Source organism: Crassostrea angulata, chromosome 2 (genome assembly GCF_025612915.1).
Source record: "Crassostrea angulata isolate pt1a10 chromosome 2, ASM2561291v2, whole genome shotgun sequence".
Classification (NCBI taxonomy): Eukaryota; Metazoa; Mollusca; class Bivalvia; order Ostreida; family Ostreidae; genus Magallana; species Magallana angulata.
The window spans coordinates 65,956,882-65,970,358 of NC_069112.1; the positions used below are offsets into that span (position 1 = coordinate 65,956,882).

General features: G+C 33.1%; 1 protein-coding gene and 1 long non-coding RNA gene across 3 annotated transcripts; one reads left to right on the forward strand and one right to left on the reverse strand.

Annotated features, from left to right (window-relative positions):
* Positions 1–3,442: 3,442 nt before the first annotated feature.
* LOC128172822 (uncharacterized) lies at positions 3,443–5,445 on the reverse strand. The gene is made up of 3 exons (XR_008242330.1): positions 5,089–5,445; positions 4,630–4,891; positions 3,443–4,383 (listed from the first exon to the last, which is right to left on the reverse strand). It is a non-coding gene; the product is annotated as an uncharacterized LOC128172822 (long non-coding RNA).
* Positions 5,446–8,020: 2,575 nt separating this feature from the next.
* LOC128172634 (E3 SUMO-protein ligase KIAA1586-like) lies at positions 8,021–11,829 on the forward strand. Of its 2 annotated transcripts, none has more exons than XM_052838405.1 (7): positions 8,021–9,472; positions 9,647–9,932; positions 10,116–10,498; positions 10,603–10,739; positions 10,864–11,009; positions 11,182–11,257; positions 11,486–11,829. In XM_052838405.1, the coding sequence occupies exons 1-7, from the start codon at positions 8,308–8,310 to the stop codon at positions 11,531–11,533; spliced, it is 2,241 nt and encodes a 746-aa protein (XP_052694365.1). In that variant the 5' UTR covers positions 8,021–8,307; the 3' UTR covers positions 11,534–11,829. The 2 variants fall into 2 exon arrangements, with proteins under 2 accessions (XP_052694365.1, XP_052694366.1); XM_052838406.1 differs by having other exon boundaries at positions 11,224–11,257.
* The last annotated feature ends 1,648 nt before the right edge of the window (positions 11,830–13,477 follow it).

Genomic DNA, 13,477 nt, shown 5'->3' on the forward strand with positions numbered 1-13,477 from the left:
GTATTTTTATTGGTTTCAGAGATTACGATGTAAAAACACAAACAGTAAATACACCTGATTTTATTTACATTGATAATGTTAAAAAATATTTAAAATTAAATTAGTCACATTCGTAAAATAAAAATGTTCTACGAACAACCGATTTTTTTTTTCCTATGTCGTATCATTCGCGCGTAAATAAGTATGTTGTGTACATATATATACATGTACCCCAGAAAAAATTCAAATGATTACACAAAAAAGAAAGTTTGAATTAGTATTTCGGAATTTTTTTCTGAAAGTAATTTCACATTGTATTGAAAAGAACAAGAAATAAAAATGATTTAAATTTTTGACTCAATATTCGTATATATTACTGGCGTTTCGTACATGTGTAACGGCGTACAGTGTGTAGATTATTATAATCTGTTCGAATTAAGTTCCATTCGTAAAGATTTCCATAATAATTACTAGTAATTGCATGACTGTGTACATTGTAGGCAAATCCCTGTGTGTTAATTACTTCTAAGACTCTTGGTTTTCTGTTAACAGTGGTTTAAATAATTCTCAGATAATTAATAATTTTTTTGTCATTCAAATTGTATGCTTCATCAAATACTGATTCCGATTACAATGAAGTCATACTTTTCCATTGGATATTGACAAAAAAAGAGACGCTTGACCATCCAATGAAAACAAATACACAGGAGACACCTGATGTCCGAGGTTATGTGTGCTGCTTGTACAAAGTCGAATGGTCTCAGTAAGAGTTATCGATGTAAATAAATAAAAAAAAATATATATGCTTATCAAAACATGATCGTTTAAGTTACAGCGAAGTACATTGAAGCTTTTAATAGGGGTTTACTCCAGAAAAGTTTCTACTTAATGTTTTAACCGACCTTTGTCCAATCAGATCGTAGCTGAGCGGAGTTAAGACATTGCCGCTCATGACTTGAATGAGAGAAAGAAATGAGAGAGAGGGAGTGAATTGAGTAAATTATAAGTGGTGCCGATAAAGAAATAATCATTAGTTATAAACTTGCAAACAAATTAATTAAGGTCTGTATATAAAAATTACATGTATATCATATATCGTATAACTTTAAAGCGTTTTAAAAAACGATTGTGAAAATTTCTTTGGCCGCACGCCGTCGACAATATGTAACGTTACATGGATAAGAATGACGTAGCTTATATCCAACTAAATTTCCTAACATGGAGTCCGAGAATACGGACATTAAATATTTTGAAATGCGAACGAATGATCACTTATGAACATGATGAATTTAGATGTAGTGTTAAGGAAAGGCAACGAAGGCGGATGCTTAGTGGAAAAGTAAAACGTCTAAGGTAAAGAATGTTTCACACTGAGTAACCATGAAGAAAGTTTTTATACAAAGTAAATTTACAACTTATGTTTAATTCCAGGAAGATTCGGCAAACTTTGATTTGATTATTAACGCTAACACTTGTAATCAAAGGCCTGAAGGGCCACAATGGCGTCGAGTTAAAGTTAATTAGAAGAATAAAAACCTTAATAATTTTTTAAAAAGTCAAAATAATCTCCACTATGACAAAAATGCATATTTTTTTTATATATGTTATTTATGGTTCTCCTTCATTGATCAAATGTACACTAAGGTACTGTAGATTTTAAAAAAATCCTTTAAACAAATAATGATTCTGTAATTCTTAGTAATGTGTGTACTTAACATGAGACCAACTTTTCCTGTTGTTTTGCTGGAGATCAATAATATAAAAATATGAGTTGGGCGATCGATTTAACATTTAAATGAAATTTGATATAGATTTTATGCAGTCAACTAAAATTATAGAAATATTAAAGGACAAAATCCATGTTTAGCTATATATGGCCCTGTGATATGTCAAAAATTAAACTAGGTCAAAATGAAATAAAATTGGTGTTATGTGTTAGTCTAGACCTGATACTATTTTGACATGCCAGAATTTCCCCGCCAAAACGTCTGCTTGCAAAAATATGTAAATGACAAAACCGGTTCCGGATCGGTTTTGGGGTAAAATCACAGCATTTTCGTTCTTTGGTGGTGTTTTTCAACAACAGCACACCCTCTGATCTAAAACTGTTTTTAAATTATGAAATTGTATCAATAAAAAAAGATATTCAAAGTGAAAGTTTTTGGATCAGAGGGTGTGCTGTTGATGAAAATTATAATGTAAACAAGAAGAGGAGCAATCCGGATTTACTTATTTTTTGACAGTATTGCACGTTTTTTCTCACCTTTTTGTTTTAAAAATATAAAAACCACAAGAATCAAACACATTGTGTAATTGTCATCTAATCTGACAATTAAAAAGGTACAGTGTGTTGTTTATGAAACGTATATGTGTTCAATTTTAACACCAAATTTTGCGCATGCACGACATTCCATACATGCTTATTTGCATACGTAAACAAACAGAGACTTTTACTTTGCGTGATTAATCTTGAAAATACACGAACGAAAGATCAACAAAACCTATAGAAAATGAAGAAAGAAGAACTCTGAAGGTATGTATAAGAATTTGATTGAATACGTAGATTTCTGTTGATTTTTTCTTGAATAAATAATATTGTTCGCAACGTTCGTCTGCATGATATTATTTGATAGATGAGATTGTTCAATCCGTGTATACGTTATTCAGCCTTAAAGACTGTTTTTATATAGGCATGTATTAAAAACATACAAGAATGGTTATTAATCTGAAGATTTGGTCTAAAAACAATCAATATTCGATTGCCGATACTAAAATGCATACTGGCGAGCCAGTATTGCAGATGTCATGTAGGCAAACAGTTAGTCGTCTATATTTAGAAATTAAAATGAAGGACGCAATATAGTCTAATGGAAAATATATATTTCTATATATTTAGTAAATAAATCAACCTGTATAAACCATAATTATTTTCTTAATAGAAGGAAAACGGCCAAGTGTTCTGTTTTAAAGTTTTTTTTAGTGTACTGTACAGCATATAATTCCCACATCCAACGTAGTCTGAATGGTGTAAAGGTAGCGTTCTCGACTGCAAATACGACGATCCGGGATCGATCTCCGCTCGGCGCGATATATATTTCTTTAAATATTGGCTAGAAAAAATATTGAGTACACCTTTTTTCAATATACTCTTTTTTCTATAACCCCCCCCCCCTAAAAAATTTGGCAATTATAGTTTATCATCATATTAAAGCAATTAAAGTTAATCTAGAAAAATATGTGTAAATGATAATATATTGATCACATGTCAAAAACAACACTTGTAATACAACTGAAGGTCTGCAGCTCCACAAAATATTAGACTGACAGTTCCATTATATACATTGGGGGGGGGGGGGGGCACTCCAATTCTACAGTTCGTCAATTTGAGTTTTTCTATAAAGTTATTTTATACTTGATACATTGCAAGTATTTGCTTAGTAGTTGTAAACATAAATATTCACAATACATATAAAATGATATCTTTATTTTTTAGTGAACACTAAAGTTGTGTATCACTACATTTTTGTTTTGTAATTTCAGAACATAAAAATGAATAAAGATCAAGTGAAAACAGAGAGTAAAAAGATTTTCCCATGCATCCTTTGCAAAAAAAGAACAAGGCCAAATGACAGAAAAAAATGTGAGTCAACAGCAATCCGTCGCTTCCTCAGAAAGAACTTTCTTGTTGAGGCAAACTCAAATGACATTTTGTGCAAAAAGTGAAGACATCGCTACCATGGAAACCAGAAAACATGCCAGCAGAAGTCTAGTTCCCTTCCTGTGTCTCGGCCTCTACAACCAGGAATGTGCAGTCCACCATCTATATCTTTGCCTCTCCAGAGAACACCTTCTTCACATGCTTACTGCTTAATCTGCAAGCGACCGGGTCCTAAACTTGTTGTCGTGTCTTCAGCAGCTAGATTTTCAGCCTTTCTTCACCATGAAATCATCATCCCACCTGGAAGCAGATGTTGTCCATCCCACATTGATGAAGGAGAGTTCAGACCTGGTGTTTTGACCAAAATACAGACATTCGAGTCTTCATTTGTAAACAAGTCGACAGGGCTGGAACTGATCCAAAAAATACGAAATTATGCCCTCCAGACCTCAAAAAGCAGATTTTCTTTTGAACTGTCTACCATGAGCAACAGTGATTATATGGCACTGACTAGTATCTCTAAAGAAAACTTTGAAGACCTCCATTCCTTTATTTCCAGTGATATTCGAAACACACAAAACTGAGGCACAAGGATGTCACTTGGAATCTTTCCTCTGAAACTGAGATCAGGAATGTCAAATCAACTTCTGGCCACGATTTTTGGAATTTCAAAGTCTTCCCTCTGTAGAGCAGTAAAATCAGTCCTTACAGCACGCATGAAGTCATTTGTACCACATCATCTTGGACTACAACATACAACAAGAGAAGAAATTATAGAAAATCATACAAAACCTCTGGCACAGGAACTTTTTGGTGATTTTACAAATAAGAAAGCTATTGCTGTTTTGGATGGAACTTATATATATATTCAGAAAAGTAACAACTTCCAGTTTCAACGGAAATCATATAGTTTACATAAAGGCAGGCCCCTTGTTAAACCTATGGTTGTCACATCCACAGACGAATACTTTCTAACAGTTCTTGGACCCTACCTAGCTAGGAATAATGATGCCACTATCCTCAACCATATGCTTCATACCAATGTAGAAGATCTGAAGGGCTGGTTCCATGAAGATGATGTTTTTGTTGTAGACAGAGGCTTCCGAGATTCAGTCGATATGCTCGAGGAGCTGGGAATAAGGGCCGAAATGCCTCGCCTGATGAGCAGAGGGCAGAAGCAGATGACAACCTTAGATGCCAATGCCTCTCGTCTGGTCACCAAGGTTAGTTGTTTTCATATTTTGATTACCAGACCTACAACATAAATTCAATCATCATGTCAGAAAAACTTCAATACAATTACATTATACAATAATTCTACATCTGTCTTCATCTGAAATATAAACAAATGCTGTTCCAAATCATTGATTTTATGTTTTTCATCATTTTAATTTTTTTTTCTTTTAGTAAAGAAATATACCCACTGTTAATTTTAAATAAGGCACTTTTACCTTTTTTATGAGTGGTGCTTGTTCTTAACTTTTCAGATTCGTTGGGTCGTTGAGGCAGCCAATGCAAGAATAAAGCGATGGAAGTACCTTGCTCATGTTCTTCCGACCAATCAAGTGCCATTTATCGGTGACTATGTGCGCATCGTGTGTGCCCTCTCCAACCGTTACTGCAAGCCTCTGTCGACAGGAAGTGAAGATGAAGACATGGCCCTTGCATGCAAAATGAGGTATTTGTCAACAAAAGTTAACTCTTTAAAGACATTTGTTGAAGAAAACTGTCTGGATAAGAAGTCTGTAAAGTGGGAAGTGGCTACTGATTCTTTGGAATTCCCCAACATCAGCGAAGATGACATTGGTAATCTGACCTGTGGAGTTTATCAACTGAAGTTGTGTCCAAGTTATATTCAGGAGTATTTGGAGGGGGATGTGGATATCTTGGTTCACAGTGAGTTCCATGGGCTTATCAGGGTCAAGCTACAGGGTCGTCATGTTTCTTCCCGACAGTATCTGCTCTGGATCGAGTTTTCCGAGTCTGAGATCACTGCATGGTATTGCAGATGTCGAGCGGGTGCCCGTGTTGTGGGAGTATGTTCCCATGTCGCCGCCGTTATCTGGTTTCTCGCTATTGGGAGACACAACAGGGAGGCTATTTCGTCTATTCAAGACTGGTCCGAGTTTGTCACTGATGAAGCTGTCATTGACGAATCTGAGGACAGTGATGACAGTGAGGTAGAGGAGTAACTGAGTTCATTTTTCTTCTTCTAGTGATCAATCAGACTCTGTTGGTATCCTGAAAATATGAACATTTTTGATTTATAATATGAAATATTCATTTATCTGATTCATTTAAACACAATACAGATCTGGTTGCATTATTATCACACAAATGTTTTGTAATCAACAATTTGTCAATTGTAACATATTATGACTAAAGCGAGAATTATATCATAATTTTTTTTTACATATATACTAGTAGAAAATTCTAATACAGTGTCAAAAGATATTTTTGTGTATTAATTTAAATAAAATGTTTATTGTTGTCGATAAGTATATACAATCTATCTAAATCATGATGGAAGCACACACCTAGTTTTTATTATGCAACTTTCTTGTCAATTACAAAATCTTCAATTGTACCCTTATTACTGGTATATATATGTTTGTATAACTTGAAAACATTGTTTGCACTAGATAGGGGTATCTCCTCTGTATAGACTAATGTCAGTGCATTTTGCATGATGTGTTCTGTTATCATGTTCGTTTAATATTGAATCATTTTGTCTTCTCATTTTTAAACTAATTGACAATGTGCCATAACAAAGAATCTTTTACTTTATGATTACCATATTTGTTACCCATTATTTGCTATTTTAATTTCTGTGTTAAACATGTTACATGTTATTATTCTTTTATATATTTTTGAAATATATGAGTCATTGTTTGGGTTGAAAATGGTAGTTACATATATGCTATGTAGTCACTAGAGCTTAAAATATGTTACAAATAGAGTATAGTTATTGCTGTCGGTTTTTTTTAATACATGTAGTTCTTCTTTGTTTTGCATTTAAAGTAGATCCAGTGTTCTGTGATGTCACACTTTTTAGTAAAACTTTGAATTCTTTAAAAATTGTGCAAGATAGTTTTATTTATTTTATGTGAATATAATCACATGGATGTAATTAGAATTATTGGTAGGTTCAAGATATTTTCGCACTTAATTTTATACTAAATTTCCAAATTTTTAAATATTTTATCTATACAAAGGGGAAATAACTCTTTTTCTGACTTTTCTCTCAGTTGTATGTCTAAATGCTATAGTTTTTCTTATTCCAACGATTAATTTTAAAATATTTTTGTAATTTTCGTTTTCTGATAAAGTTGACATTAAAATTAAACAAGAAAACAAATTTCTGCCTACAAGATTTTACTTTGAACACAAAAAAATACATTTTTCTAATGCTAAAATATGCTTTAGTTTATGTTTATCTGGCATCTCAAAAAGTGTGATGACATGTATATTTTTTCTAACAATTGATGACATTTAAGTCTATTAAGTTGAAATCAGTTCGGTTTTTCAACTTTCCTCAGAGAATTTTACGAGTATGGAGCTACCTTAAGTTGGATTTAACTGTTTAATGTATATCCTTGTACATTCTTGGAATTGGGTAAATGTGTGAGTGTCTCAGATCAGCTGATGAAAAAATGCATGATATGTGTTAATAAATAATACTTTAAATAGCAATTAAACAATAATAAACCAATCTATAGTGAAGTGAACTTTTTCCCGCAATGAAATGGAAACGCTGCCAACACACCATACCATGCGGCTATGCAGCGTGTTGTACAGTACATGTGACTCGATCGTTGATCTAACTCTTTTTATATAAAACAAATCAAATATTTCTTATTTTATATTTCCTTACGTTACAGAGAGAATATCGAGATGTTTTAAAACACTTACTTTACAAATGCGTCGATGAATTCCTTTGCATTTGTCGCTGTAAAATCCTGTTTGTCACCGTGCGAAATCGTGTCACAATGGCCGACTTTACGGAAACTAAGGTGTGCCATTCGGGTAAAAAAAGTTAAAGTCCGTTTCTTTCTCGATTAAATTCTGATAATGAACTTATCTTTAACTTAAATTTAATGACAAAAACATTCAATTTCATAGATAACAATGTAGTCAATATGTAATTTACTTGAAGGCTCTTTTAAAGACGTAACGTCATGCTTGACGCTATGAAAAGCACACGTTTTTCGCTATTATAGTGTCTTAAAATAAACAGCAGAAATATAATTTCTGAATCCTTAAACACAAAAAAAAAAGTTACATAACGAATGAAAAAATTTTTTAGAATATTTTTAATACAATATTAATTGCTTTTGACGTTAGGCCGATTTTGGCTAAACATGGATTTAGTCCTTTACAGTGATTTTTCTACACTTAATTTGGGTCCGAATATCGGCCCTTTCCCCTAGCAAAAATTATCGAATTTTTCCCAAATTTATCAACATTTTTTCCCAATTCAATCGATAGAAATTTTTTAAAAAAAATTTTGCACATCGATAATGACGACCCGAATTTTTTTCGTACGACTTGGCAAGCCTCCATTTATTCTTCGTCGGTCAAGCGCTCTAATATATGCCATTGTATATATAGACCTTTCAAGCGCTTTTTAAACAATGATGTAAACGTGATTTGTGAAGCAATGTGGCGTAATGTCGCATAATTCGAAGTATTACGTTAAGAAAATTAAGAAAAAAGACTCAACAGGGTTACCAAAGATAAGCAACTTTTTCACTCGACCCGATGATTCGATTTCCACTGGGAATCCTACGACAACGTCAAGTACAAATGAACAGAGTTCGTCATCACATGGAGTACAGCATCAAGTTGATCCAGAAGTTGAAAGTAAGGAGGATCAGTCAGAAGACTCAGAACGGCGGCTTGTTGTTTCCATTCCAAGTGAGAGTCAGAGACTGAGTGTTGATCATGATGTTAGAGAGGATTTAGAGTCTAACTCCGAGTCTCATTCCAAAGTTCATATTAAAAAACTAAAAGTTTCACCAATAGACCAAAGAACATTTTGTTTACATAAATATGAAGCTCAACACAGATGGTTGTATTATTCTAATGTAAAAGGTGGCTACATGTGTAAATACTGTGAACTCTATTCTTCATCCTCTGATTCTCAATCTTCTGACAAATCCTTCATACATAATGGGGCTACTCTTGGAAGTCACCCAACAAGGGTGTTGACAAAGCACGAAAACAGCCAAAAACATAAGTTTTCTATTGAAAGATATACTTTGTCTCGCACAAATGTGAACGTTTACAAGCAAGTACATTTAGCTTTTAATGCCAATGCAGCGAAGGAGGAACAAAAAAACAGAAATGTTGTCAAGAAGATCTTTAGATGTGTTGACTTTTTAGCTAGACAAAAGTGGGCTGTTTCAGAAAACACTGAAAAATTGGTAAGATTTGTTGCCAGCATTGATGAATCAAATTCTGACTTAAAACAACATTGTGCTAGTGCAAGCAACACTTACCTGTCATCAACAAGTGTAACACAAATGGTCTCTTGCATTTCTGAATTTCATGAGAGAGAACTCTTATTAAATATGAATGAGAAACAGTTTTCCCTCCTAGCAGATGAAAGCACCGACATTGCGCACAGAAGCCAGTTGTGTATCATGGCCAGGTTTGGAAATTCGCATAATGAGATAGCTACACATTTTCTTGGATTTGTTAATCTAGAAAAAGCTACAGCAGAAGCAATAATGACAGCAGTTAAACTGTTCCTGCTCGCCAAAAATATTGACATAGGGAAAATTAGATTCATAGCCCTGGATGGATGCAACACCATGAGTGGGGAACACAAAGGTACAACTTTTTTTAAAAGTACATTAAATTTACTGATATTAAATGATAAATAGATTAATTTAATTATATATATATATCAATATGATTCACAAATTTTAATATTGAATGCAGTGCTGCAATGCAAAGGTACTTGTTTTGTTTAGTGTTCAATATATAATTTTATTTTTAATTTAGGATTGCAAAGGCGGATAAGACATGAGAGTCCATTTGCACTTTACGTAAACTGTCGAAATCACCGCTTAGCCCTCTGCTTAGTGCACCTCATAAAAAAGTACCCGGTTCTCCAAGAAATTGATTCTTTGCTGATATCACTGTGGAAACTTTTTGAGTTTTCCCCTCAGAAGATGGCTGTATTCAAGAACATCCAGTCTGTGTATGGAAAAGAGCCACTGACATTCCTTCGTGCTGCTACAACAAGATGGCTGTCTCATCTCCATGCATGTTCAAGATTTGTATCAAGGTAACTCTAAGTTTATCAGGGTATTTTTAAATAAACTTAAAGGGGAAAAAAAATCTGTTTAACACTTTTAAGAATTGAAAAATTTAAACTAAATTTTGTTGAAGATGAAGTCTTCCTGCCAGAAAAAAAATTCTGTCATTAAGTTTGTTAAATTTAATTATCATGAATCTTTCATTTTTTCAGATACAACTGTATCCTTGATACTCTTGATGCAATATATGATGACAGGAAAGATCCAGATGTGTATGGAATCAGGGTGAGCGCAACAAACAAAAGTCTTCTAGCAGGGACTGTGCTTCTGTGTGACATCTTAAAGCCTGTCAACATGTTGTCTTTGTATCTCCAACAAGAAGACATTAACTTTACCACACTTCCTATTCGAGTGAAAGAAACAACTGATCTACTGCACCAGCTGATTGAAAAGTATAATCGAAATCAACTTGATGACACAGAATATGCCAAAGTTAATGGAATGTTTCTTGAGGTGGATGATCGCACAACTCTAGCCAGGAGAATGCGAGCGTGTGCCAACAGAATAACCCCAGAGTCATTTCTTGAACAGACAGGTGAGGCCATACTCTTCAGTAATTCTCCTTTAAAGACATCAATACATCATTTAGTACATAATTTATATAAAAATGTATCCTAAGACTTAATTTATTGATTTCAGGAATTCCTTTGATTCATGATCTCATTCAAGAAATTGAAGATGCATTCTGCACAGGCTCTGCAGTTCTTACAGCTTTTGGAGTATTAGACCCACATAATTTACCAGATAGCATTGAAGAACTCTCTAAATATGGTCAGGTAAGTAACTGTGTAAATTCTAATTAAGAGTTTAAAACTTTTCATTTTATTTTTTATATATTATAAAAAAAAAGTACATTTAACGTAAACTGTAAATAATTTTAATTTTAATAAATGAATTTAGGAGAGTATAGATAAACTGGTAGAGTTTTATGGAAGTCCCAAGGATGATGAATTCCAAGGACATCGGATACAAGTTCGAGCCCAGTTCAATGAAGTGAATATGAGAACAGAGCTTGAAACTTTTAAAAGACATCTGTTCATGCTGAGGTGATTAATGAATTATAGTCTAAGTGATTGAAATTTGTTTTCAAATTCAGTTCCAAATTTATTACTACTAATTTTATATACAGTATTTTAATTAATCACTTTTTATTAATATTTTGTTGCATACTAACTTTTAAATACATGTTTGTTTTGCATTTGTAAATTCAATTTTCAGCCCTTTTGTCTTTTTCCCTGAGTTTTGTTGCTGTGTTATTAGACAGATAGCAGAAATAACCAATTCAATGTTGAAGGTAATATAATAGTTATCAATGAAGTACATTAAAGTTTAAACAGTTAAAATTTTTATTATTTAATATATCTTGTTAACTTTTACTGCTGTATATAGTTTACTAGATATTTTAAAGTATCAGTTTATGAATAATTATTTACCATTTTCTAGTGAAGAGACTGTGTAACAATTTTTAAGGCAAGATGTGTTTTAATTGTAAGTTATTCATTATTTTCTCATTTAATTTCAGGAGAAGAGGTTGCAGCTCAGTACATGGTGTATACAAAGAATTTTGTAAGGATGATGTGTTGAAGGAGTGTTTTCCAGTAGTCTTTCACCTGTACTATCTTGCCATGATCATTCCTTCTTCTACAGCAGTGGTGGAGAGGGGCTTTTCTTTAATGTCAAATATTGTTTCAAAGAAAAGAAACAGACTTACTGAAAAAAATACAGATGCGCTTATGCGCATTTGTCACACAAACAAAGATTTGACTGACAATGATTTGGAAACTATTGTAACCAACTTTAAAGGCCTTAAAAAAAGGAAGCTTGATATGTAATTTAAAAATAAAAAAAGAAAGCATCATATTTGTATTTGCTTTTGTTCATTTTATTTTAATTAATTGCATTTGATTTTCATCTTGGCTTCAATATTTATAATGATACTGTTTTTCCCAATTTGACCAAAATGTCGATGATTTTTCCCAAATCAATAGCCACAGGACCCTTTTAAAAAATGTAGAAAAATCACTGCTTTATAACGTATACTGGACGCAAGCGGATATAATAATTATAGGAAAAATCAATAACGTAAAAATGTCAACCTCTTTCCAAAAAGCTTGCCTGATTAAACAAAATTATTCAATGGAAGCATGCATGTACCAATTAGGCTATCTTATCAGTAATGAATTTAAATTTTTGCTGCTGATCATAAATTTATAAACGGAACGTGTAAATTTAAGACGAAATGTCAGTCTTTTTTCGATCTAGAACATGTACAATTATGTACATATATACTAGTATCGCTTGAAATTCAATTGTTTTATTAATTATTTTTTTAAGGAATGTACACATATAATATAAGTGCAGCTTGAAAGCTGGAGATTAAATAGTCATTTTTTTTTTAAATTGTATTTGATATATTAAGATGCAAAATCAACTGAAAGGCGTTTTAAAAAAAATTTCCAACCATATAAAATATGAAAGGGTATACAAACACGTTTCGTTTTTTGAATGTGTGTAGGGCAGCTTCATCATAATCATCTTGACAAGCAACTAAAAAAGGGTGAATTCTCAAATTCATGAAAAAAACTAACTGTAACTTCAATTCCTTATTTGCAGTTTCATTTAATACAGTGAAAATAAAATGAATGGGGTGGCATATCCATGGTATTTCAATTTATTATATAAAATTTAAGAAAAGTGTCTGCTGCAAAAAAAGAGGGGAGGGGGAAAGCAGTCCCCCACTCCGAACCCAACCCCAGATGCTACGTGCCTGTGATATTTACAGAGCACGGTGTGCTCTGTGGTATTCGCATGATCCCAACGGACTGGTCATTAGTCGGCGCGCAAAAACTATGAATGAGACATTATGGCGCGAAGTCCTGCTTTACCATTCACGCAACGGCTGATATCTTAATGAACTCATCCATTGGCAGAGATCAATGGGGAGGGGGTCAGATGAATTTTTGACATTTGTTTAGTAACAGCTACATACATGTATATTATACTTTGGATCGGATGTTTTGGAAGACAAATGTCGAATGATTAAACACACTTGATTTGTAGTTGTTAAATGTAGTAATGTACATTTAGTAAGACCTGCGAGTTATAACCCCTTTTCAAGATTAATGAAATCGCCCAACTAAACGAAAATCGGGTCACAACCCGTTTTTGGTGATTTAGTTCCTACAGTAAACATTCTTGCTGTATAAATATATATTTGTTTTAATCCAGACTGATGACACACTTGTAATAATGATAATCCAACACCAAGTATTACTTACATTGAATCGTAATAGTCAATATGTCACAATTGACTAATCTCATTAAAATATCAGGATATTTGATGGACCAGTATATTTGTATTTGCTGTAAATATTGCTGCAAAATAATGCGTATTTGGAATTGACGATTGCCGATCTGCCCCGGCTTTTATTTTGCCACGGCCCGGGTTTGCATACCCATTTTACCAAGACTCGTAGTCCATACTTCTAAAACGAGGTTCTTTGTTTAAAGCAGG

Coding starts and splice junctions, on each gene's coding strand:
- LOC128172634 (XM_052838405.1), top strand. CDS start 8,308: ATGTCGCATAATTCGAAGTATTACGTTAAGAAAATTAAGAAAAAAGAC. Junction 9,473..9,646: donor CATGAGTGGGGAACACAAAG/GTACAACTTTTT, acceptor TTTTTAATTTAG/GATTGCAAAGGCGGATAAGA. Junction 10,740..10,863: donor AACTCTCTAAATATGGTCAG/GTAAGTAACTGT, acceptor AAATGAATTTAG/GAGAGTATAGATAAACTGGT.